General features: G+C 53.1%; 1 protein-coding gene across 1 annotated transcript; it reads left to right on the top strand.

The window, feature by feature from the left end:
• The first annotated feature begins 3597 nt into the window (after positions 1-3597).
• On the top strand, positions 3598-23901 carry SLC22A8 (solute carrier family 22 member 8). Its single transcript, XM_006064501.3, has 11 exons — positions 3598-3750; positions 4477-4836; positions 16297-16400; positions 16922-17076; positions 17799-17967; positions 20213-20336; positions 20552-20667; positions 21779-21993; positions 22901-23009; positions 23146-23349; positions 23428-23901. Exons 2-11 carry the CDS (start codon positions 4501-4503, stop codon positions 23525-23527), a joined length of 1632 nt encoding a protein of 543 aa, XP_006064563.1. The 5' UTR covers positions 3598-3750; positions 4477-4500; the 3' UTR covers positions 23528-23901.
• The last annotated feature ends 249 nt before the right edge of the window (positions 23902-24150 follow it).

Below are 24150 nucleotides of genomic sequence, written 5' to 3'. Positions count from 1 at the left end.
CACCCAAGGACGGGGCAGAACCTGGAGTCCCAAACAGGGATGAAGGCTCAGGGCTCCAACATGGCCACCACGAAGGAACAGCTCCTGGCCCTTGGGAGTTTACTGAACCCCTCCCAATCCCCTACCTGGGGCTGCAGACTGAACCACGGGACCAGGCCCCACACATGCTATACCTTCTGCCTTGAACCCATGAGGAGGTGGTGAACAGGCAGCAGCCAGGCACAGAGACACCAGGAAGGTACGAATGACCAGCCCAGCTTTGATGGAACCTTGATAGGGGCGAGAGACCCAGATTCTGTACAAGGTGAGCTTAGGCACCACTGAGCATGACTCAGTCAGCAAGCCCCAGCCTCGGGAGCTTCCTCTCCCACCTACAGAAAGAGAAGGGATATCCAGGGATCACAAGTACCCCGGAGACTATCACAGCGATGTGACTACGACCACCATCCTGGGTAGGAAGAGAGCGTCCATCCATGCTGCCTCACCCAGTTTACCTCCCATTTTCCCACCATGCCCTGAATTCACACCGCTGGGTGTGTAGCCCCCTCCCCAGTTCTGCCTGTGTAAACACCACTGTCTGGGCAACAAACCCCATCCGATCCCTCAGTCATCTTCTCCCTCTCCTAAGACCACTGGAACAGTGTAGACCTCTCCAGTGGCACTGAGGTCAGCCTCCTTTGTGCTGTAATTGTTTCTGGGATGCTGTCTTCTCTGACAAGCTGACGGGAAGTTTCATCAGGCACTGTAGCTCCGAGTACAGGATCTCATACACACAAAGCAAGAGACACATTGGATGGATGAAGGAAAGATCAATGGCTGGAAGAAAGAAAGGATGGATAGAGAGATGAACAAATGTGTGGGTAGGAGTTTGGATGGTCCACAGGAAGTTCAGTGTGGCCTCTATAATTGGCCAGAACAACCCGACGCCCCTTCCAAGGAAGTAAGCTTTCCCTGTTTCACTTGTCATAGCCCCTCCCTTGCCTCCACGAACTGAAGATTTAAAGACTGTGCTGTATGGAGCTGCAAGGGACCCTGGGAGTGAGATCTGTCTTCCTTCCCGCGCTGAACTTCAGTCTCCCTTATATAAGATGAGGACGTGGAGCTAGATGATTCCTTGTGCCTTTCCAGGGCAAAGCATGTCAGCTGCTTTCCCTGAAAAGAAGAGGAAAACCGACTGAGACTAGTTCAGCTTAGAGGCTCTGAAAAAGTTTAGACAAAGATGAATGGAAGAAAGAGGAAAAAAGAAAGAAGGGGGAAGGAAGAAAGGGAGGAAGGAAAGAAGAAAATCGATTCCCATGCCCCAAATTAAAAATGCATTTTTTAAAAAATGCAGCTAATATGTAAGATTTCCCAAATGCATCATTTCTTTTTTAAAAAAAGTTAATTTCAGCATATTGATTTTAGGATCACAGCATGTAAGAAGTGATGGATCCTCTGATATAATGAAGCTGCGTCAGGCAGGGATGGTCTGGGACAGAGGAGGCCAAAAGGAAGTATGGGCTGGGGGGCTGAACTGTAGAGGGGACTTCTCTCCACCCCTTTCACCACTTTAGCCCGACCACCCCCTTTAGGATCTGCTTTATTGAACCCGATATATTGTTTGAGTAAAAGGTTTCTGGTGTACCCGTGGGTGTGTGTATGTTTTAAGCCACTCAATTAATGAAGAGAAACAAGAGGCCCAGAGGGAGGTGCTTTGCCCAAGGTTGCACAGCAAGTGCACGAACACAACCCCTCAGTTCAGCTTCAAGAATCCAAGTACATCCTAGGGGGTCAGGGGCACTGCCCCTGACTGGGCCATGCTCTGGGTCAGCTCCAGCAGTCACAGTGGGACATCACTGGGCCCCTTTAAACAACATTCCGCGAACAGAGGAACAGACAGATAACCCAGGCCCAATTAGGAACTGGAAAATCTCACTGAGGCAGAATGCCCGGAACAGGGGTCTCGGGGTGGGGGCTCGGGGTGGAGGCCCAGTTCTCTGCAAGCTTCACAGTCGAAAAACCTTCCTAAAACAACCCCTTGGCTGCCTCGGAGCATAATTTAATCTTCCTTTGATGACTCCGGATCTTGCCCTGCCTCCGGCCACTCTAAGAACATCAATTACTGCTGGGTCCAGGTGGAGAGCAGAGAGGAGGGGCTGGACCCGGGTTACCCACAGACCTTGCCCTTCGGGAGGCCGGTGGGGGAGGAAACTTCAGGGGACAGAGCCCAGCCTGAGCCCTGGGAGCCGGATGCCGCCTTGGTGGACGAGGGGGCCAAGGAAGAGAATGAGAAGCACCCTCCCCAACCAAGAAAGGGAGTCCTAGGTGGGCCCCTCCTTAGCCCCAGAGCAGACGGGAGGGATAGCTCCCAGGGTCCCTGGAAGAAGAACCCAAGAGTGAAAGGCAGGCACGAGTGAAGCTGAAGGCCAGGCTAGGCGGCCATGCTGAGGAGATGCAGACTTTGCAGAAATGTTGGCTCCAAGAGACAGAAGTGGGCTTAGAGTCACACTGCCCCTGCCCTGCCACTTCCTGGCTGGGGAACCCGGAACGAGTTACTTAACCTCTCTGTGCCTCCATTTCCTAGGATAATGCTAGAATAGTAGCAGCAACAGGGCTGCCAGGAGAGTTAAATGAACTTCATGTTGAATACTAGAAAATGGGGTCTTGGATCAGGGTCTCTGATGAGGAAAGAGCTGGAAGAAGATACATCAGATCACCCATAGGGCTGGCTCTCAGTGATACTGGGCATTTGGCTTGTTTTATTTTCTATAGTTTTTGCAAGAAACAGATTATTTTCTATATAATTATTTTAGTCAGTCAATCGTGTCCGACTCTTTGCAACCCCATGGACTGTAGCCCACCGGGCTCCTCTGTCCTTGGGGAGTCTCCAGGCAAGAAGACTGGAGTGGATTACCATGCCCGCCTCCAGGGGATCTTCCCAACCCAGGTATCGAACCCACGTCTCCCGCATTACAGGCAGATTCTTTACTGTCTGAGCCACCAGGGAAGCCCAATTAAAATCATATGCAGAGGAAAAAAGAAAAAAAACAGAACCCTAGGGACTGCAATTTGTCTTTAAAGGGAAACAGTTGATCTGAAGAAAAGCCCATCCAATGAGCATGGGGATGGAAGGCGGGTGAGTGTTCCCCAGGATCTGAGACGCAGATAGGGGAGCCCTGACTGCCCCAGGAGCCCTGGGGGTGACAGCCCTGAGCCCTCAGGGGCAGACACAGGTGACATTTCCTGCCTGGATATACCCTGACAAGAGGCACCAGGGAGGGGGAGCCGGTGCCCTGCGGCGTACTGTCCACTCACGGGCAGTAATCCTTCTCTCATTGGCTCTTCTCAGCTCTGATTCTTCAGACCATCAGCTCAGAGAAGACCCTGGGCCCTCAGGACTCAAGCCGGCCCCCCAACCCCAGCCCCCAACCCCTCCCGCCCAGACCACCCAGCCCTCTGTCCTGCCAGCAGTCCCACTCGGCTCAGCCATGCCACCACCCCAGCCTCTACCGGGGCAGTCCTCTGAGGAATGCTGGGCTTAGTGGGTCCACAGCACCCCCCTGCCGGTGTCATTAATCCCCAAAGAAAGTCAAACATTAGCCTGGGCAAACAGCTTACGCCTTATATAATCCCCCCCGGGGGAAGGCGCAAACACAGCTTGTTGGAGCTCAACTGCCAAACCACAGCAGCTGCCAGATCTGGGACAGAGCAGGGCTCCAGCCACAGCGACCACCAGCCCCACCAGAGGGAGCAGCCAGGCTCAGCTACCAGGTGAGGAGGGGCAGAGGCCCACCATGCCCCAGCCCCCAGGGACCCCGGAAAGGCCCCAAGACCAGGCCCTGCTTCCTCGGTGCATCTGGCCAAGTCCCTTCAGCCCTCTGGGACCTGCTCAGGCCCTTTCAGCTGCTCAGCTATGGTGTGCCAGCCCCAGGAGACAGGCAAAAGCAGGAGGCACTGGGCTTGGGGAGACCTTCTCAACAGGCAACCTGGGTTCTGCCAACCCTGTGTGTCTGCTCAGGGCCACCAAGAATCCTTCCACTTACTCCTGACCTCCATCCTGGGTGGCCCACGTCCAAGACCGAACCCCTTGGTCCCCATGGTGTGGCCTGCACTGCCCCATGCCTGCAGCAGGTGTGACCAGGCTGGCTGGACACACACTCCCACCCACAAGTCCCCACACGCACATCCGAACTCATACAGTTGTGCCCTGACACTCCAGCCTCCCTGTGCCCATCTCTGCAGACACCACTCGGGACACACCCCACCCCTGCGACCCCACGTCTGTACACGCAGTCGGGGACGCCTTCACCCACACCTAACTCCGTGGGTGCACACAGCTGATCCCCACGTCCTTACAGACGTCCACATACACGGGCTCACTCACGCACCTGGGCTCACCTTCCCACCTGTGCTTCCACACCCATCCGCCTGCCCCCCCACCCCCATCACCTCTCATGCACACATCCCTTTCTCCGGCCTGGTGCCCCCCGCCCGCAGCCCTGGCTCATCCTGCCCAGCACCATGACTTTTGCCGAGCTTGTGGACCGCGTGGCCAGCAACGGGCCGTTCCAGTTCCTGCACACGGTCCTGCTGGGCCTCCCCATCCTCGGCATGGCCAACCACAACCTGCTGCAGATCTTCACAGCTGCCACCCCCATCCACCACTGCCGCCCTCCACCCAACGCCTCCGCGGGGCCCTGGGTGCTCCCCATGGGCCGGAACGGGAAGCCTGAGATGTGCCTCCGTTTCGCATATCCATCCAACGCCAGCCTGCCCAATGACACCCAGGGGGCCACCGAGCCCTGCCTGGATGGCTGGACCTATGACGCCAGCTCCAGGGACTCCATCGTGGCTGAGGTATGACTGGAGGCCCGGCCTCTCCCTCCGCTGAGAGTCAGCACCGCACACTCGTGGACAGGGGGGCAGGTGGGGGCCCCAGTCTCCCTAGGACCCGGGGACAGAGCTCTGGGCAGGCAGGGAGGAAGGACCTGGGTGCGGAGGACCAAAAGGTCCTGTCTCTTCACATTCAGAGTATAAACAGCCCATTCTATGCCAGGCATGGTGCCAAGCTCTGGGGAATCAAAAATGCACCATCCCTGTTCCCACGGGGTCCACAGTCTAGCAGGGTTAACATCAATTAACGAGAGTACCACACAGGAAATGTCAGATTACAACTTTAAAGTACTTAAGGTTGTGACCTGAGACTACAGCCTAGCCCTAGGCTGGGGGCAGGGACCGGGGGTTGGCGGAGCAGGGGGGATCCCCCTACAGAAGGGACCCCGGGCTGAGATAAGAGAATCCAGCAAGAGTTAGCCAGGCAATGGAGGAAAGGAGGAAAATTCCATCTTGTGCCAAGGCCTCAAGGTGGAACAGTGTGTGGAGCAGGGGATGGACGGAGGGGAGGGTTGGAACGTACCTGAGTAGACCCAGAAAACATGCCCTCCACTCTGGCAGTCAGTCGTGTGTGCACCTCCATTCATTCACAGCTCATTTATCCACAGACTCTTTTACCTGCCATCTATGGGAATTACAGAGTTAAATCAGGCTCTTCAATGAACTGGAGACTATGGTCAGATGAAGAGAGGGGAATGGAAACTGGCATTTATTGAGGATCTACAACTAATCTGGCATATCTTAGTGTTTGCCTGACACTGTCTCCCACAATTTGATCCCTGCAATGATATTCTGCTGAAGGTGATTCTATCTCCTTTTTCAGATTAAAAAAAAAAAACCAAGGCTCAGCGAAAGGAAGGGAAAATTCAGTGCCATAGAGGTGGTCAGCTTCAGAACTGGAACTTTAAAATGAAAAATGCATACTAGGCACAGGGAGGCAAGCATTTGTGGCAGTACAAAAGATAGAGGAACCGCAGGATTCTAGGGAGGCTTCCTGGAGAAGGTGGCATCTGAAAAGTGAGCAGAGGCCAATGTTTTCATTCTTCCCTTGGGGACCATGAGACCCCTGAGGGCAAGAGCTTTCTTTTACCCCGTTAGAAGAGATGTATTTCAAAGTATTTACTCGGTGTTCATCCTGTGCTGGGCACGTTATGAGCACAGGCTCCTGGAATCCCAGGAGATGACATCTTAGTGAGGGAAGTATTGTTGGTACCTTCAGTTCATAGGCCAAGGATCTGAGGCTCAGCTGGGTTCAATGACTTTCCCAGGATCACATATGGGACCTGGCAGAGAAGAGATTTGAACCCAGGGCCATCTTTGTTCAGAATCTATGATTGCTGTTCATTTGTTTAGTGAATTTCTATTTTATTTCTATATAAGGCACTGACTGCATGCAAGGCATTGTCCTAAGTGCGTCATAAATATTAACCCTTCCAACCTTCCTGATATTATAAGATGTTAATGATAAGCCCATTGCTGTGATGGGGAAACCGAAGCACAGAGAGTTTAAGTAGCTTGTTTAAGGTCGTACCACTAGTAAGAGGCAGCTGCAGGGTCTGAAGCTGGGCCCCTGACCCCAGGGCCGTGCTCCCAGCCATCACTTCTGCTGACTCTCATAGTCCCAGATACTTCCTCCCTGTCACACGCACTTTTTCTCCCCGGCACCAAGCACAGTGCCTAAAATACATCCAACCAACATGTATGGACAGCTACATGCATCAGACTGAGGACACAAAGTCAAAGAACTCATGAGCCCGGCCTGCCCTCCTTTAGCTCACCTCCAGTGGGGAGGCAGACCCATCCTTCCAGGGTGACCAGAAGCCAGGTAGGGTTAGGCAAGCTTCCCAGGGCAGAGGTTTTCAGCTGCTTTGCTGTATCCCCAGGAGCTGGAACAGTGCCTGGCACAAAGAGGTCCTCTGTGAAACAAATATTTGTGTAATGAATGGATACAAGCTTTTATAAACTCAGGGTACTCTGGGAGCCCGGAGGAGGGCATGGAATCTGCCTGGAGGGGGAGCCCAGGAGGGCTTGCTGGAGTCTGCAGCACCTGCCCTGAGTGTAAAGGAGGGGTAGGGATTAGGGGGCAGGCTGAAGCAGGCAAGTGCATCCCAGGCAAAAGGAGCAGTGTGCGTGGTGTCAAACACACAGTTATAGAAGCATAAAGAGAGCAAGACAGTCAGGACTGCAAAAGACAAAGAAGGCTGGAGAGGCAGGCAGTGGGGTGTGGAGGCCATGGATGCAGGAAGGAGGAGGGCCTGGTTTGGATGCTGAGGCGAAGGTGCTGCCTCTGTCCCGAAGATAACGGGAACCACTGAATGGTGTTAAGCAGGAGTGTGACCTGCTCAGATCACCTGCTAAGGGCGGTCACTCTGACCAGAGGGTGGACAGCAGCTTAGGGAGTGTTTTAGTCCAGCGGCTGGGAGACCCATGAGCCGGTTGCCTTTGGGACCCAGGACCATGACGACAGACATCAGGGGTAGGTGGAATAAACACCAGGAAGGGTAGGGAGTCAGAATCTCTGGGACTTGGAACCTGAGTGGCTATAAGGGTGAGGGACAAGCGTGGGCAGTGCATGGGAGTCAAAGATGTTCTGATACCTGTAAGTTAAGTTTCCGGGTGTATGGGCAACTTGCTGTACCTCAAGCCAGAACAGAGCCTACTAAGGAAACAAAAAATCCTCCAGGGAGCAATGAAATAATAGCCGTGAAATAATACCCCTTACTCTGTGCTCACTCCATGCCAGAAGGCGCTAAGCACTTTGGTCATATGGACTCGTTCAATCCTCACAACAGCCCTCTGAGGTTATGTCATTTTGGGGGCTTCCCTTGTGGCTCAGCTGGTAAAGAATCTGCCTGCAATGCGCAAGACCTGGGTTTGACCCCTGGGTGGAGATGATCCTCTGAAGAAGGGAAAGGCTACCCACTCCGATATTCTGGCCTGGGGAACTCCATGGTCTATATAGTCCATGGGGTCACACAGAGTTGGACACAACTGAGCGAATTTCACTTCACTATGCCATTTTTGCAGAGGAGGAAAGCAAGGCACAGGTTACTGGCCCAAGACACCACGTCTGATAAATGCTGGAGCTGAGAGTCAAATGCAGGCAGCAGAACTCCAGAGCCCCCTCTCTCCCTCCCCCACCCCCTGCTCCTGGGGACCGCATCCCCCAACCACTGCACCCTGGGCTAGGTGCTAGGAAGCTCTCAGTGAGTGCTGGGTGAAGGCCATACCGGCAGGAGGGACTTAGTGCTGACTGTTGGGAAGCTGCTTCCCCTCCAGGGGGCACACCTCGAGCTTCAGGGAGCCCAGCCAAGAGCAGACCTTGCAGGTCTTGTATTCGGTCAAGCATCAGCTCTCATCCATGCCAGTTGAGTTCCTAGCCACCCTTCTGGCAGTCAGAGCCGTATGAATCTACATCCCAACCCAGCGCAGGGTTTCACCAGGTCTCGCGGGTCTGCCCCTCTTCTCCTGGCCAGGCGCAGGCTCCCTGAGGACGCTCAGCCAGGAGACCCCACAATCGGGATCCCTGCCCAGTCAGTGGCCAGATCCACCCAAGTGCTGGTACCAGCCCAGCATGGTCTGACTTTTCTGTCTGTGGCTCAAGCCCATGGCAAATCCATGCTCCATCTACTTGCAGTGGGATGGGTTTCTGGGCCCCCACTGTGCAGAGGCACCTAGGGTTCACCCAGGGGTAGGTCTCTGGGGTGGAGGCCAGGCCTGGAGGTGCCGGCCCTGGGGGGAGGGCGGTCATGAGCAGTGTCTGCAGCCAGCTCGGTCCAAGTGACCCTGTTTAGAAGGCACGGGGCCATCTCCCAGGTGGACTGCGCTTGACTGAGAGCCAGCGCCAAGCAACAGAGTTCACGTCCTGACTCTGCCATTCAGTGGGGATGTTACAACCCCAGAAGTCTTGGTTTCCTCATCCGTAAAATGGGGTAAGAAAGCAACTGAACTTTAAAAGAGATAATGCAAGATCAGCATTAGCACGGGGCCTGGAGCCTGCCGGGCGTTCGACTAATGTTCACCGCCGCTTTTGCTGTTACAGTCGTTAATAGAGATGTCCTTAGAAGGAGGGGGTTAGTCCCCTTCAAAGAGTAAAATGGGAATCAGCTGCCACAGCTCTTCCAGGCTCACCCAGGCCCCCACCCAGCACAAACCTCCACGCAGGGCCCCTCTCCACCCCCACAGCTGGGGCCCTGATGAGTCATCTCCCTCCCCATCTCAGTCCCCTCATCTGTAGAATGGGATCATAAGGAACTTCCCTGTGGAGGGGGTGAGGGTGGGAGGACCACACTGGGTCCAGTCAGGAGCACGGGGACTTTGCCTCCCCCGCTCTGATCCCATAAGCTCCCCTGGCAGAGGTGCCCACACATTCCTTTCTCTGGGTTCAGCAGAAACCAGGTTGGAATTTTTCAGAAGGAGCTTTAGTAGCACATTAAGAGGAAACAAAGGCCTTTCTTTGAAGTCTGGAGAGTGTGGGGCATGTGGGTTGTGGTTTCTGGGTTCCCTGGACAGGAGCCATAGGCCACAGCTTTCACACCACAGAACCCAGACCTGTGGGTGCCCAGCTCAGCCTGGCGGCTCCTGAAGGCCTGGGTCTGGCCTTGGATGGGCAGGCCCTCCCTCTGAGGTACCTGTGATTCCTCTCTGGGCCTGGAGTCTTCCTGTCCTCTCTCCAGAGCCACAGAAATTCTATTGCCCACACAGGTCCCTGGAGGCCCCAAGTCAGCAGCTGGAGAAGCAGAGAAGCTGCTCAGTGGTCCCCCAGAAGTGGGTCTCGCTCTGTGAGGTTGCCCTGCTGAGTCTCTGGTCTTCCTCCATCTTGACCTCCGAATCCTCAGGCTGCCCACCTCCCAGGCCACCTGTCTATCTCTTGTCTCCAGCTGAGCTCCTGCTTCACCCCTACTTGCTCGCCCCAGACCCTGCCCTTGGTACCCCTCCTATCCGAGGATAGGTATCCCCTATCTTAGCCTCCAATCTGACTCCCGGGTAAAGATTAGGGGGCCCCACCCCAGCCACATGTCTGGGCCAGTCTGACCTCCCCTCCATGGCGGGCCTCACCTAGGAAACTGTGATCCTAGGCAGGAGGAGCTCCGGAGCCATCCCATGGGCTCTCCAGGGTCACTGAGTGCTCCACAAGCACCTACTTTGTGCAGGGCCCTGGGCTGGTACTTTGCATTCCTTCTTTTGAAACCCTTCAAATCTTCTTTTGTGGCCAATGTGAATGTCAGGCGTCCCAGGTGGCGCAGAGGTAAAGAATCTGTCCGCCAATGCAGGAGGCGCAAGAGACTTGGGATCCCTGGGTCAGGAAGGTCCCCTAGAGGAGGAAATGGCATCCCACTCCAGTATTGCCTGGAGAATTCCATGGACAGAGGAACCTAGTGGGCTACAGTCCATGGGGTTGCAAAGAGTTGGACACAACTGAGCGACTGAGCACTATGAATGTCACCCCTTTTTACAGAAGAATACACTGGGCTCAGATCAAAAAGGTGATTCTCACAGCCATGAGAGTGAAGTCAAGCTTTTACAGCAAAAGGGTCGGGGGTCCTGACTCCAGAATCCATACCCTTTCTGTTGCATCACATGTCCCTGTGAGCACAGGCTTTACAATGACCTGTGACAATAATAATAAAACAGCTATTCCATAGAGGGCCGACTGTTTGCCCCAGTATAGTGCTGGGTGCTCTTCCTTCTTTATTTTTTTTACAAGTCTGAGAAGTAAGTATTAGTATTACCCCCATTGGCTCAGATGGTAAAGAATCTGCCTGCAATGAGGGAGACTCAGGTTCGATCCCTGGGTCAAGAAGTTCCCCTGGAGAAGGGAATGGCAACCCACTCTAGTATTCTTGCCTGGAGAATCCCATGGACAGAGGACCCTGGCAGGGTACAGTCCACGGGGTCACAAAGAGTCGGACACGACTGAAGTAACTTAGCACGCACGCAGGCACACACACACACACAGATGAGGAGACTGAGTCACAGAGAGGTTAAGTAACTGGCCCAGGAACACACAGCTACTACGGAACAGAGCTGAAGATGCAAATCCTTCAGAGTCTTACCAGGTAGCTGGCCCTCTGGCCCCTGTGTCCCAGGGTTGGTTCTATTAGAGGCCCAAGAGTAGATAGAGCCATGGCAATTCTCCCCAGGTCTGAACTGGGTCTAAAGGGCCCCCAATCTAGGGAAGTGTGTTCCCCCTGTCTTCTCTCTGGGGTAAGTATGGACCATGTGTGCAGTCCCCTGGCAGAGTCAGTCCATACAGACCCAGCAGGAGCCCCATCCTTCCTTGATCGCCCATGGCTTGCCCTGACTTTTTTTTTTCAAAACCAACACACAGTTATTATCTCACAGTTTCCAAGGGTCAAAATCTGGGTCCAGCTTAACCGGATGCTCTGCGTGGGTCTCACAGACTGCAGTCAAGACGTCAGGCTGCATTTCTTCCTGAGTTTGGCCTCTTCTGAGGTCTCCCTGCCCATGCTTGTTTGCCCTGACCTTTTATGATACGCCTTCTACTCTGTCCTCCGAGAGGCCTCCTGGCCCGTGATTTTGCTGCCCCTCCAGCTCCTGAGCCTGTCCCTCACCCTTTGAGCCTGAAGTCAGGCCAGCGCACTTGGCTTTGGCCTCAGCCACCTCCCCAGCGATGACTCTGACCCACCCCACGCCAGTGTCTTACAGCAGCGCACAACCACAGCTCCCTGCACGGAGCCTCCCTCTGGCAGCTCGGGACTCAGAGCAAAGCACACGTCAGGGAGCGGTGGTCAAGGGCACTAGCTAGGGGTCCACAGACCTGAGTTTGAGTCTCTGCCTTGAAATGAACCGAGCTGTACTTGGGCAAGTTGCTTACCCTCTGAGCTTCAGGTTCTTTGTCAATAAACTGGAGATAATGATAATTCATAGGATTAGTATGGCATCATTTGCAAAGCTTGCTTCTGAGCATAGTAGGCCCTCTGTTTTCCTCCCACCACCTTTCTGGTTATACATCACTCAGGAAGACATGGCAGTGAGCTTCCTGTTCTTCCCTTCCTAAACCCAGCTCCCTAAGGAGTAATCATTCCAAGAAAGGAAAAAGAAGGCCAAGAATGGAGGATATGATATTGGGAGCAAAATCTCTATGTGGAGCTGCCAAAAGCTGATAGGCAAGAGGCCAGCCCAGGCCATGCCAAGGGCGAGATAGAAGCTGGGTGTCAGCCCCCTCCAATTGTGGTTACTGTTTGTGCTCTGTGTCTCATCAGTAAACTGTGTATGTTGTTGTTTAGTCACTTAGTCACATCCAACTCTTTTGTGACCCCGTGGACTGGAGCCCCTCCATGGGATTTCCCAGGCAGGAATTCTGGAGTGGGTTGCCTTCTCTAGGAGGTCTTCCCAACCCAGGGATCGAACCCACATCTCCTACATTGCAGGCCGATGCTTTAACCACTGAGCCACCAGGGAAGTTCCCATTGATTATTCCTTGGACAAATATTGACATTTTCTGTGCACCAACTACTCTGCTAGCTGCTAGGGATAAAGAGTCCTCCAACGAGACATCTCTGCCCTCGGCAAAGTTATGGCAGTAAATAGGCAGGCATCACACTGCGTGACCTGTGTCCTCTTAGAGGAGAGGACAGATGCGTGGAAGAAGGAATGAGGACACTGCAAGTCTGGATGTGCTTCTCAGACATTTATCTGTTTCACAAATATTTGCCGACTCCCTGCTTGTGTCAGGCACCCAGAAACACATGTTCCCAGCACTCGGAGTTAGATGATCTTGACATGTTTCAAAGGGCTGACAACCTTGCTAGAATAAGGGAAGATAAGCACAAAAGCAAAGAGGAACAGCAGAGCCTGAAGCTACCGCAGAATCACTAGTGTAACCCGATTAAAACCACAGAGCCCACACAGTACCAGAACTCTCTCTAGACACCCACTGGCCTACTCCCTGCACACCCCCTCACTTCCTCCTTTACTCTTTTCCCTCTTCCACTCCCATACACATACCCTGCAGGCTCTCTTTCCAGCCAGAACGAGCCCACTGGGTTTGCGGGCCAGTGCCAGCCACTCAGAGTCAGCCGGAGGACCTGGAGGCTTCGCCCTTCCCCAAACTCCCTAACTTCCCGCGAAGAAAGTGAAAAGAGCTCCCTGGGGTGCGTGGTTCTTTCTCCACACTGTTTTACATCCAAAACATTTTCACGCAGCATTTCCAGCAAATGAGATTCTTCGCTTCATTACACAAGTAATTCGGGATGACTGGACCAAGGGTGCATGTCGGGGATTAGCAGGAGATTAGGCCAGACAGGTGGGCAGGAGTCAGAGCTGGAGGGCTTCATAAATCTGTGTTAATAGAGCTTTCTGTTTAACCAGAGAGCAGAAGAAAGCCAGTGAGTGCTCTAGACAAGGCAGCAACTCTGGTTTTATTGGGGAAAGAATCAATAGGAAGGACTGAGGCTGAAGGCCATCAGAGGATTGTCCTGATAATCCTCTCTGGGCTCAGGTTCCTCAACTGTCAGATGAAGATGCCAACAACTCTATGTCATAAGGTTGTTGTGATGACTGAAAAAACTAAGGCATGAAAAGACAGTGCCTGGTGTGGAGCAAGCCCTCAATAAATACTATTCTTTTTTTAATCTATTTTATTGAAGTATAGTTGATTTACAATGTTGTGTTACCGATGGACAGAGGAGCCTCGTGGGCTTCAGTCCATAAAGTCGCAAAGAGTCCCACACGACTGAAGCGATTTAGCACACAGCACGCACGTTAATTTCTGCTGTGCAGCAAAATGACTCAGTTCTCCATATATACATTCTTCTTCCCATTTTTCCATGTGGTTTATCCCAGGATATTGAATATACAGTGCTATACAGTAGGACCTTGCTACTTATCCATTCTTTATATAATAATTTGCATCTGCTAATCGTAAACTCCCCACCTCCCCATCTCTTCCCCACCTCCCTCCACAACCACAAGTCTGTTCTCTGTGTCTATGAGTCTGCTTCTGTTTCGTAGACAACTTCATTTGTATCAGATTTTAGAGTCCACATAGAAGTGATATCATATGATACTTGTCTTTCTCTTTCTGACTTTTTCACTTAGTGTAATTGTCTCTAGGTCCATCTGTGTTGCTGCAAATGGCGTTGTTTTGTTCTTTTTTGTGGCTGAGTAGTATTCCTTGTATATATACACTATATCTTCTTTATCCATCCGTCAGTGGGCATTTAGGTTGCTTCCATGTTTTGGCTAGAGAAGGCAATGGCACCCCACTCCAGTACTCTTGCCTGGAAAATCCCATGGATGGAGGAGCCTGGTAGGCTGCAGTCCATGGGGTCACTAAGAGTTGGATATGACTGAGCAACTTCACTTTCACTTTTCACTTTCATGCATTGGAGAAGGAAATGGCAACCCACTCCAGTGTTCTTGCCTGGAGAATCCCAGGGACGGGGGAGCCTGGCGGGCTGCCGTCTATGGGGTCGCACAGAGTCGGACACGACTGAAGTGACTTAGCAGCATGTTTTGACTATTGTGAATAGTGCTGCTATGAAGGGGTACATGTATCTATCGAATTATAGTTTTGTCCAGATAAATGCCCAGGAGTGGGATTATTGGATCATGTGACAACTTTTTATTTTTAACTTTTTGAGGAATACTCATACTGTGTTCCATAGTGACTGCACAAATTTAATTTCCCACCAATGATGTAGGAGGTTTCCCTTTTCTCCACACCCTTTCCAGCATTTGTTATTTGTAGACCTTTTAATGATGGCCATTGTGACTGATGTGAGGTGATACCTCGTTGCAGTTTTGGTTTGCATTTCTCTAATAATTAGCAATGTTGGAGCATCTTTTCATATGCCCGTTGGCCAACTGTATGTCTTCTTTGGATCTTGTGCCCATTTTTCGATTGCGTTGTTTGTGTTTTGTTATTGAGTTGTGTGAGCTGTTCACGTATTTTGGAAATGAAGTCCTTGTCAGTCTCATCGTTTGCAAATATTTTCTTCCAGTCCATAAGCTATCTTTGCATTTTGTTTATGGTTTCCTTTGCTGTATGAAAGCTTGTAAATTTCATTAGGTCCCATTACTTTTATTTCTACTGAATATTGGCTGTTGTTCTTAATCCAAGCATACGAGGATGGTGTCTGCACTAAAATAGCAGTAGTGGAAATAGAAGAATCCAGATTCAAGAACTACTAAAGGATTTCCCTAGTGATCCAGTGGATAAGACTGTGCTTCCACTGCAGGGGCACAGGTTTGATTCCTTTCAGGGAACTAAGATCCCACATGCTGCTGGAGCAGACAGAAAAGAAGAAAGAAATATTAAAAAGTTAGAAACTGGAGGATCAAGCAATTGTAACATGGGAGAAAGTGAAGTCGCTCAGTCATGTTCGACTCTTAGCGACCTCATGGACTGTAGCCTACCAGGCTCCTCTGTCCATGGGATTTTCCAGGCAAGAGTACTGGAGTGGGTTGCCATTTAGGAAGGAGTCAAAAAAGGCTGCCGATCACTGTGATTCCGACCTTACAGGGAGAGGGTAACGAGTGTCATTGACTCTACCTTCCAGATAGAGATTTCAAGTAGACAGCTAAATCGTTGGGTCTCAAGGGCAGAAGAAAGGTTGGGCTAAAGAGAGGGATTTGGAGTCTTCACCATAAAATAGTCATTGAAGTCACAGAAGCAGATGATATTTCCTGGGAAAGTGAATAAAAAGAGGAAGATCCAAGAGGAACCCTGGGGAACCCTCAAGGGATAGAGAGAAAGAAGACCACAGAGGGAGATAAAGAAGGAAGACCAGGGGGAGGGAGAGGTCAGCGGGGTCAGGGGCTGCCAAAGGGAAGTCAGGTCGGGACCCAGAAGGTTCCATTGGGTTTGGAGAGCAGAGTTTCAGTGGCATGGTGGGGACAGACTTGGGAAATGAGTGGGACATAAGGACGGGTAACAGCAAGGATGGTTCCTTGTTCCCGAGATTTGGCTTTGAAGGGAAGAGAGAAATGGAGTGAACGTGGAAGGGAAGAGGGCTCTAAGATGGAGAGACTGGAGCACATGCAAATGCAGATGGGGAGGAGTCTGGAGAGGCAGAGAGAGAAAGAGAGACGCAGGTGTGGGCTGGAGGAACGTCCCCTGGAGAAGAGAGGGTGCGGGCAGAGGGACCCGCTTTGAGTGTGAGAGGCTGGGGAGCAGACACACAGGGAGCCACTGGACTCCGGTGAGCCTGCGGAGCTTGAGAACAGACCTGGGTGTGTGACAGCTGAAGTGACCAGAAGCCGTATGGCAGACCACACACGCTGAAGGGCCGTTCTCCTTTCACAGCCACAGGGCAGGGACCCAAGGAGCCCCAGGCCAGGCCTAAGGGGATAAGCTAGGGGAACCCAAGCGAGGGCACTGGGAGAGGGAGTGCACACTCGGGGCCCAGGCTGAGCGGGCTGGACTGAGCTGCCTGGCCCCCTCTCTCTCCCGTGCAGTGGGACTTGGTGTGCAAATCCAACAAACTGAAGGAGCTGGCCCAGTCTATCTTCATGGCAGGCATACTGATTGGCGGGCTCGTGCTGGGAGCCCTGTCTGACAGGTGAGATGCAGGGGCCCTGCAGTGGGGGCCCAACCCATGGAGACCCCCTCACCCCCTCTCTGTACCACCCATGTACTCCCAAAGAGGCAAAGAGCTGGGGAGGTGGGCAAGAGGGTCCCTGCTGTGCGGCCAGCCCCTTCCAGGGCCACTGCCTACCCTCTGCCCTCAAACTTCTACAACTTGAGTCTTCCAGCCTCCCCAGACCTGGGGCCCCAGCCTCAAGATGTGGCCGTGGAGGTGGACGGATGAATGGCTTGGAGAGGAGTGGTCCTTTGAACCCTGTTCAGGCAACTAAGCTGGGGGTAGAGGAGATCACTCATTAACTCAAACATCTAACTGCAAACTTGTCAACAAAAATAGCAATTACCAGCAAGGCTCTGTCCCGGGAGGGAGTTACATGCCCTGCCTGGCCCTTTGGGAGGTGGAGGGGTGGGATCCAGCCCTTTGCCCTGAGGCCTGCAGAGTCACTCTCCTTGGCTGGCTCACAGCCGCTAACATCCCTCTTCTTCTTCGAGCTGCAGGTTTGGCCGCAAGCCCATCCTGACCTGCAGCTACCTGCTGCTGGCGGCCAGCGGCTCAGGCGCAGCCTTCAGCCCCACCTTCCCCACCTACACAGTCTTCCGCTTCCTGTGTGGCTTCGGCATCTCAGGCATTACCCTGAGCACCGTCATCTTGAGTGAGCCACAGGGGGAAGGGGCAGGGACCAAGAATTTGGGAAGCAGCCAGCCTGAAGCTGAGAGTGGGGTCTGGGCCCGGCTCAGCACCGGGTGGCCTTGGTCAAGCCAGGCACTACCCCTCTCAGGACCCCAGAGGCCCACTCTGAACAAAAGAAGCATAATAGCAGCAGCTTCAATACTGAGGACTTACCCTGGCCTGGCACCTGCCAGGTACATGATCTCGTTCAGTCCACACACACAAGTAGATTAAAAACAAGGGAACTCATCTGCCACTGGAAAGGCAGTCAAGAATGTGGGCTAGGGGGACTTCCCTGGTGGTCCAGTGGTTAGGAAGCCACCTTGCCATGCAGAGGACATGGGTTCCATCCCTGGTCAGGGAACTAAGATCCTGCATGCCTTGGAACTACTGAGCCCAGTGCTCTGGAGCCCAAGAGCCACACTAGAGAGCCTGAGCACCTCAAAGAAGATCCCATGTGCTGCCACCAAGGCCTAACACAGTCAAATTAAAAAAAAAAAAAAATGTGGGCTTGGAAATCAGACAAACCTACATTTGAGTCCTGCCTCTTGAGCCTCAGTCATAGCATCTCTAAAATGGGGGTGATGAAACTTTAGAGTCAGGGTCAGATCAAGCGGCCAGTAGGGGACAGGAACTGATACCCCTTCTCTGGAGGTGCCCAGGACCCACAAGGGTCTTAACCAGGTCCTTGGGCTCCTCCTGCAGATGTCGAGTGGGTGTCCACCCGGATGCGGGCCGTCAAGTCGATTGCAGTCGGTTACTTCTACACCTTTGGACAGTTCATTCTGCCCGGCCTGGCCTATGTCATTCCACAGTGGCGCTGGCTCCAGCTAACCGTGTCCATTCCCTTCTTCGCCTTCTTCCTGTTGTCCTGGTACGTGGCCCCTCTTCTTCAGCGCCCCTCCTTGGGCCTGCCAGGATCAAATAGGAGGAGCTCATGCCGGACCAGGCTGGCTGATTCTGTCTTCCTAAGACACCCTGAGACGGTCAGGAAGGGGGTTCCTGGGAGAAGGAACTGCACACAGAGGTGTGCCTCTGGAGGAAGCGCCCGGGGGGGACCCAGGGCAGTAGAAAACGAGGGTAAGTTGACGTGGTTGGGTGGGGAGCAGGCCAGAAAGCAGAGAGGCCTCAGCTTTACATGGAGGAATAGAGAATGCCTCTGAAGATGCATGGGATGCTGAAAGGCCTGACCAAACTTCTGTTTGTAACAGAGTCACACAGAAGGGCAGACCCAAGCAGGGGGATGAGAATAAGAGGGAGGTGACTGTGTGGGAAGGTGGGGCTTGGGGCATTTTGAAGGAAAAGTCCTTAGAGTCTGGGGACTCCTGGATTTGCGGTATAAAGGAAAGGAAAGCTGGAACTTCCCCGGTGGTTCAGTGGTTAAGATTCTGTGCTTCCACTGCAGGGGGCACGGGTTCCATCCCTGGCTGGGGAAGTTCCACGTGCTGAACAATGTGGCCAAAAAAAGGAAAAGAAAGCTCCAACTTGAGAACCTGGGAGAATCGAGGAGTCTGCTTCAATGATGAAGATGGGAAACCAAATTGTGGGTGGTAGTTGATAGCAGGACCCAAAGAATAGGAAATATTGAACAAACTCAGGAGCAGAAATGAAGTCTTGGAGAACCCTTCATCCAGCACTTACTATATGTGAGGCCCTGTTCTGGGCATCAGTCCACATCATCCTGATGCTTACAGCATCTGTGTGTGAAGGGTGCATTAGTATTCCCATTTTACAGATGAGTAAACAGAGGTTCAATGAGGTGAAGCAATCTCTGAAGGTTGCGCAAAAAGACACAGGACTGGAATGGGGCCTCCATTTGAAAATGAAAATAAGCTCCCAGGCAGATGGACAATCTTGCAGTGAGAGAGACGGTCGGAGGGTCTGGGGTGAAGCTGGGCATGTCCACAGCCTAGGATGGGAGCTGAGAGTTAGGAGGCAAAATAAGGGTCAGCAGGCCCCTTCATTGTGTGACTCGAGACAAGCTTCACCCATTCTAAGCCTCAAGATTTTCCTAGGCAAAGTGGAGATACTAATGCCTCTCACCCAGAGCCTGGTCCATAGAAAGGTTCACTAATTGTCATTATTTTCCGGAAGAGCGGGATGGAATCTAGACCCTGGCTATGGGGTTTGGGAGGAAGTCATGGATCATTCTGGTAGGTGCAGGCTCAGAAAACTATCAGGGCAGAAACAAGACCACAAGACCAGAAGGGCAGGTAGCAATGAGCCCAGTAGGCTGCCACTACCAGCTGGGCCAAAGGTCTGAGGCCAGGAGACCAGTGTCCACTCCCCAGAGGGTCTCACTGGAGCCAAGTCCTGGGTGCCTGTGAGGGCCGCAGCTAGAGCAGACCCCACCTGGGATCAGACTTTTCCAAGCATCCCTCCTGTCTCCCCACACCTCTGCCTCCTGCATTTCTCTTCATCTTAGTGACCCTCAGGGATTGCTCAGAGTGAACCCACCCCAAAAGGACAGCCCAGGGGTGGGGGAGAATGAGGTTGGCCACACACTTGCCAACCCCAAGCTCCCCTGCTGCTCTTGCAAACCCCCCGCACCCAGCAGAGTTGGCCTTTTGCAGGGAGAACAAAAGAGTGCTTGGACCCACTCCCTAGACCACAACCCTGAGCTTAGCACTTAACCCCCTTCCTAAGATGCCCTGGGGCTATAGCCCTGCCCCAACCTTCTCCCAGGACCTGGAATTTGGCCCAAGGAAGGCTGGGTGCATGAACGTGCAAGACCCTCCAGCTGTCCAGTCTCGAAAGTGCCATCCCTTCCCCAGGCCCCACCTGCCTTGGCCTAGGACTCAAGGGTCCTAGCTCAGAAAGACACCCAAGGACAACAAACAACCCAAGTTGCAAGGCGGGTGGCAGTGGGGGGTGGGAGGGATGTAGGGGAAAGGCTCTTCTGGAAAGGGAAGAAGAGATCTCTGGAATTTGTGTTGGTTGCAGGCAGCCCAGGTGCAAAGCTTGGCCAAGTTTAAATTCCATGAAATCTGTAGTAAGGCAACTCGGGTTTCTGGGCCTCCTTCTTTCTGGCGCATGATCTCTTTCCAGCCTCTCAAGAGAGCTTCTGGCGTTGGGAGGTTGGGGGCAGGGAGACACTGTGACTTGCTTCTGGCCCTCAGGTGGCTGCCAGAGTCCATCCGCTGGATGGTCCTGTCTGGAAGATCCTCCAAGGCCCTGAAGACACTCCGGCAGGTGGCAGCTTTCAATGGGAAGAAGGAAGAAGGAAAGAAACTCAGCCTGGAGGTAGAGGCTGAGGGGGATTATGGTCTGGGGCAGGAACCCAGTCTCTGCTATTGCACTATCCGCTTCCTCTTGCCTCCATTTCCTCTGCCCATAAGCCTACCTCTGATGAGCTAAGCAAGCTTCTTTAAAGCCGCCAGGCCTGCACTGCCCTCTCTTCTTCCTGCTGCCCACCAGCTGGTCACTAATGGCACCCCTCCCCTTCCTCTGCCCCCAAGGAGATCAAACTCAACACGCAGAAAGAAGTGGCCTTGGCCAAGGCCAAGCGCAGCATAGCTGACCTGTTCCGGACACCCATCCTGCGCCGAATGACCTTCTGTCTTTCCCTGGCCTGGTAACCCACCACCGCTCCCTGCCCACACCCCAGCACCCCTGCCGAGCAGGTGTCATGAACAAGGTCTCTGACAGGCTCACCTACAGACAAGGCCTGAGTACCTGCAAGAAGAGTAGAGATATCCCCTCCTCGGAGCTGCCCCAGCCCAGCCTCAAACCCCAGAAATCCCTCACATCCCTGCCCCACAGACAGGTCCAGCCATCAGGGTCTGCTTTCCTCTGGAGTCACACCTACCTTACCCACAAGGCAGATGCTCCAAACCCCTTCACCAGCTCATATCTCACAATGTGAGCTGTGCCTCTCTGTTCTTGCCCCCCACCCCCAACTGGTCCAACTCTGCTCTCTGGGACCCCACAGAACAAGGCTAGTGCTCAGGGCTGCAAGATTTAACAATAGAAATCATGTTTCTCCTGAATCTTCTCTTTTGCCCGCCATCCCACCACTCCTTCAAAGCCCTTTCCGCAACCTGGTTCTGAGTCCCTTCTCCATCCTGGCCATCGCCACGTGGAAAGGATTCACTGTGTCCAGGAATGCTTCCCCTCAAAGATGACTCCCACAACTCTGAGAGGGAGAGAGGAGGCATCTCATTCACGAGCACAGCCCTGGGGACGTTCTCCTCCCCCATTCTGAGTGCTAGACCATTACCCAACCAAAACAGATCTTTTGCTGCCTCCTTTGGTCTGTGTTGGAGAAGGAAATGGCAACCCACTCCAGTGTTCTTGCCTGGAGAATCTCAGGGACGGCAGAGCCTGATGGGCTGCCGTCTATGGGGTCGCACAGAGTCGGACACGACTGAAGCAACTTAGCAGCAGCAGCAGCAGTTGGTCTCCAAGAGTCCCCCCAGGATCAATATTCTCTGGAGTCAATTATATGGCTCTTGTCACCCTACTTTAACCCACACCTATGTCAGACATAACCAATCAATCCCAGCATGCTCTCACTGAGCCCAGACGGATCAGAAGCCTCAAAACGGCACTGGAGCAGACCATACCAATCCATTGCAGCTGGGACAAGAAATGAAACTCTTCATCATCCTGTTGACCCAATGAGCAGCATGGGGAGAGGCCCCCAGCTGGCTGTGGGTCATAACTGATCACTCTCTGCCCCTCAGGTTTTCCACCGGTTTTGCCTACTACAGTTTGGCTATGGGCGTGGAGGAATTTGGAGTTAACCTCTACATCCTCCAGCTCATCTTTGGCGGGGTCGACGTCCCAGCCAAGTTCATCACTATGCTGGCCATAAGCTATCTGGGCCGGCACACCACTGAGGCTGCTCTTCTGCTCCTGGCAGGAGGGTGCATCCTGTCTCTCATCTTTGTGCCTGCAGGTGAGAAGCTGGCACTACTCCCAGAACCCTCTGAGAGAGGCTGACCTACATCTGTGGGCTTCACAGGCTGGGAGTAAGGTTCCAGGGACTCCAGTTCTGCAAGATCTTCCTCTCTCTTCCCTTCAGCAGTGCCCTGTGCTCTCTGGGGCCCAGGTTTCTCATCTAGAAAATAACTCAGCTGGGCTAGATGCTATCGATGATCCTTTCCAGACCTGACTCAGACCAGGCAGAGTATGGTGGTGTCTGCACCGTGTGCAGAATTGCATGGTCTGAGTGCCTTGGTTGCAGAAAACGAGCTTGGATGGGGAAACATCAAAGCCTAGTGACCAAGAAACACTCTGCTGTCTACTTCACCATGACCTTGGAAAAGCCAATTTTACTTTATATTGAAAAAATAAAGTAAAGTGGGGGGAGGTTCCCAGGCAGCACTTGTGGTAAAGAACCTGTCTGCCAATGCAGGAGACGGAAGAAACACGGGTTCGATCCCTGGGTTGGGATCCCTGGAGGAGAGCATGGTAACTCACTCTGGTATTCTTGCTTGGAGAATCCCAGGGACAGAGTAGCCTGGTGGGCTACAGTCTATGGGGTTACAAAGAGTCAAACATGACTGAAACTACTTAGCACAGATGCACACATGGGTTAGTACACCAACATCTTCCCAAAGGAACTGGACTAAAAAGATACAATAAACTACGAGAATAAGGAATCAGAGTCAGGGAAAGACCCAAAGGCAGCAGGACAGAAGCCCACATAGCCCTGGGAATAGCAGAGGGGCTATTAGTTGGCTTTAAGTTTGAATCTGAGCTTCCCAGCAACCAAAACTAAAAGGGAGAGGAGGTCTCTGAGGAGTGAGAATACTCGGAGACTCCTGAGCCCCAAGGCTTACCTTGTTTTCTTTCCTCTGCAGATTTGATGACCCTGAGGACGGTACTGGCTGTGTTTGGGAAGGGATGCTTATCCGGCTCCTTCAGCTGCCTCTTCCTCTTCACAAGCGAGCTATTCCCCACAGTCACTCGGTAGGTGCTGGGCATGGGGCTGGCCCAGCCAAAGGATACAGGGGCAGGTAGAATTGTGGACCTGATCCAGGGGTCCCAGAGCCATTCTCTGAGGATGCATGCACAGGCTGCCAACCTCTGCTCTGAACTCTCCCAGGCAAACAGGTATGGGCGTAAGTAATATGTGGGCCCGCGTGGGAAGCATGACAGCCCCCCTGGTGAAAATCACGGCGGAGCTGAAACCCTTCATCCCCAATGTCATCTTTGGGAGCATCGCCCTCCTGGGAGGCAGTGCAGCGCTCTTCCTGCCTGAGACACTCAATCGGCCCTTGCCAGAGACTATTGAGGATGTAGAAAACTGGTCAGTCCCCTGCCTCTGGCCCCAGCAGTCCTCCTCCGTGGGGAAGCCCAGGGCTTTTCCTGAGCTCTCTTTCCCTAGGTCCCTGCGGACAAAGGAGTCAAAGCAGGAGCCAGAAGCAGAAAAGGCATCCCAGAGGATCCCTCTGCAGCCTCATGAGCCAGGCCTGGACCCCAGCTGAAGGCAACAGACCCTCGTTCCCTACCCTCCACAAACAAATCCCAGCCAGGTCCTTGCCTGTCTCTGGGCTCTGAGGACACCTTGGGGAGGGCCTGGGCACATCCATGCTCCTAGGACATAGTCTTTTGAGACCTTGCAGGAGTCATCTCCACCACCTCTGGAGCCCCCTCAACCCAGCCCAGGCCAGTTCAAAGGTTTGGCCACGGGCCTTTGCACACCTCACCTTGCCCTCACCCTCCCCACAGCCCAGACCCTGCCATTCTGTCCAGCCCTTCCCCACTGGCCACTTCCCTCATTGTTTGCACCTTCTTCCCCTTCTTGTGCCCACCCCTTTCTTCAACAAGAGGTTTCAATAAATGGCAATGAAGAATTCAAGCCCTGCTGCTCAGGAACAGGGGTGGAAAAGGGGGAAGGCCCCGGTGTGGACATGCGAGCATGCAATTCTGTTCATCCACACTGGTATGCACATGCCACTGTATCCTTGCATGGCAGAACAAGGAGAGATAAAGCAAGCTTTCTGGTTTCTCTCCTTCTAAGGGCACTAATCCCATCATGAGGGTCCCAGCCCCATGACCTCATCTAAATCTAATTACCTCTCAAAGATCCTACCTCCTACTACAGCCA

Source organism: Bubalus bubalis, chromosome 5, assembly GCF_019923935.1.
Source record: "Bubalus bubalis isolate 160015118507 breed Murrah chromosome 5, NDDB_SH_1, whole genome shotgun sequence".
Taxonomy (NCBI): Eukaryota; Metazoa; Chordata; class Mammalia; order Artiodactyla; family Bovidae; genus Bubalus; species Bubalus bubalis.
Note: the sequence above shows the minus strand (reverse complement) of the source record. Positions and strands in the feature narration are given on the sequence as shown.

What these genes read in the sequence shown, in the direction of transcription:
- SLC22A8 (XM_006064501.3), top strand. Translation starts at nt 4,501, where the DNA reads ATGACTTTTGCCGAGCTTGTGGACCGCGTGGCCAGCAACGGGCCGTTC. An exon ending in CCTGAGCACCGTCATCTTGA is followed by an intron (nt 17,077 to 17,798) that starts GTGAGCCACAGG and finishes CTCCTCCTGCAG; the next exon opens with ATGTCGAGTGGGTGTCCACC. An exon ending in TCTCATCTTTGTGCCTGCAG is followed by an intron (nt 21,994 to 22,900) that starts GTGAGAAGCTGG and finishes TTTCCTCTGCAG; the next exon opens with ATTTGATGACCCTGAGGACG.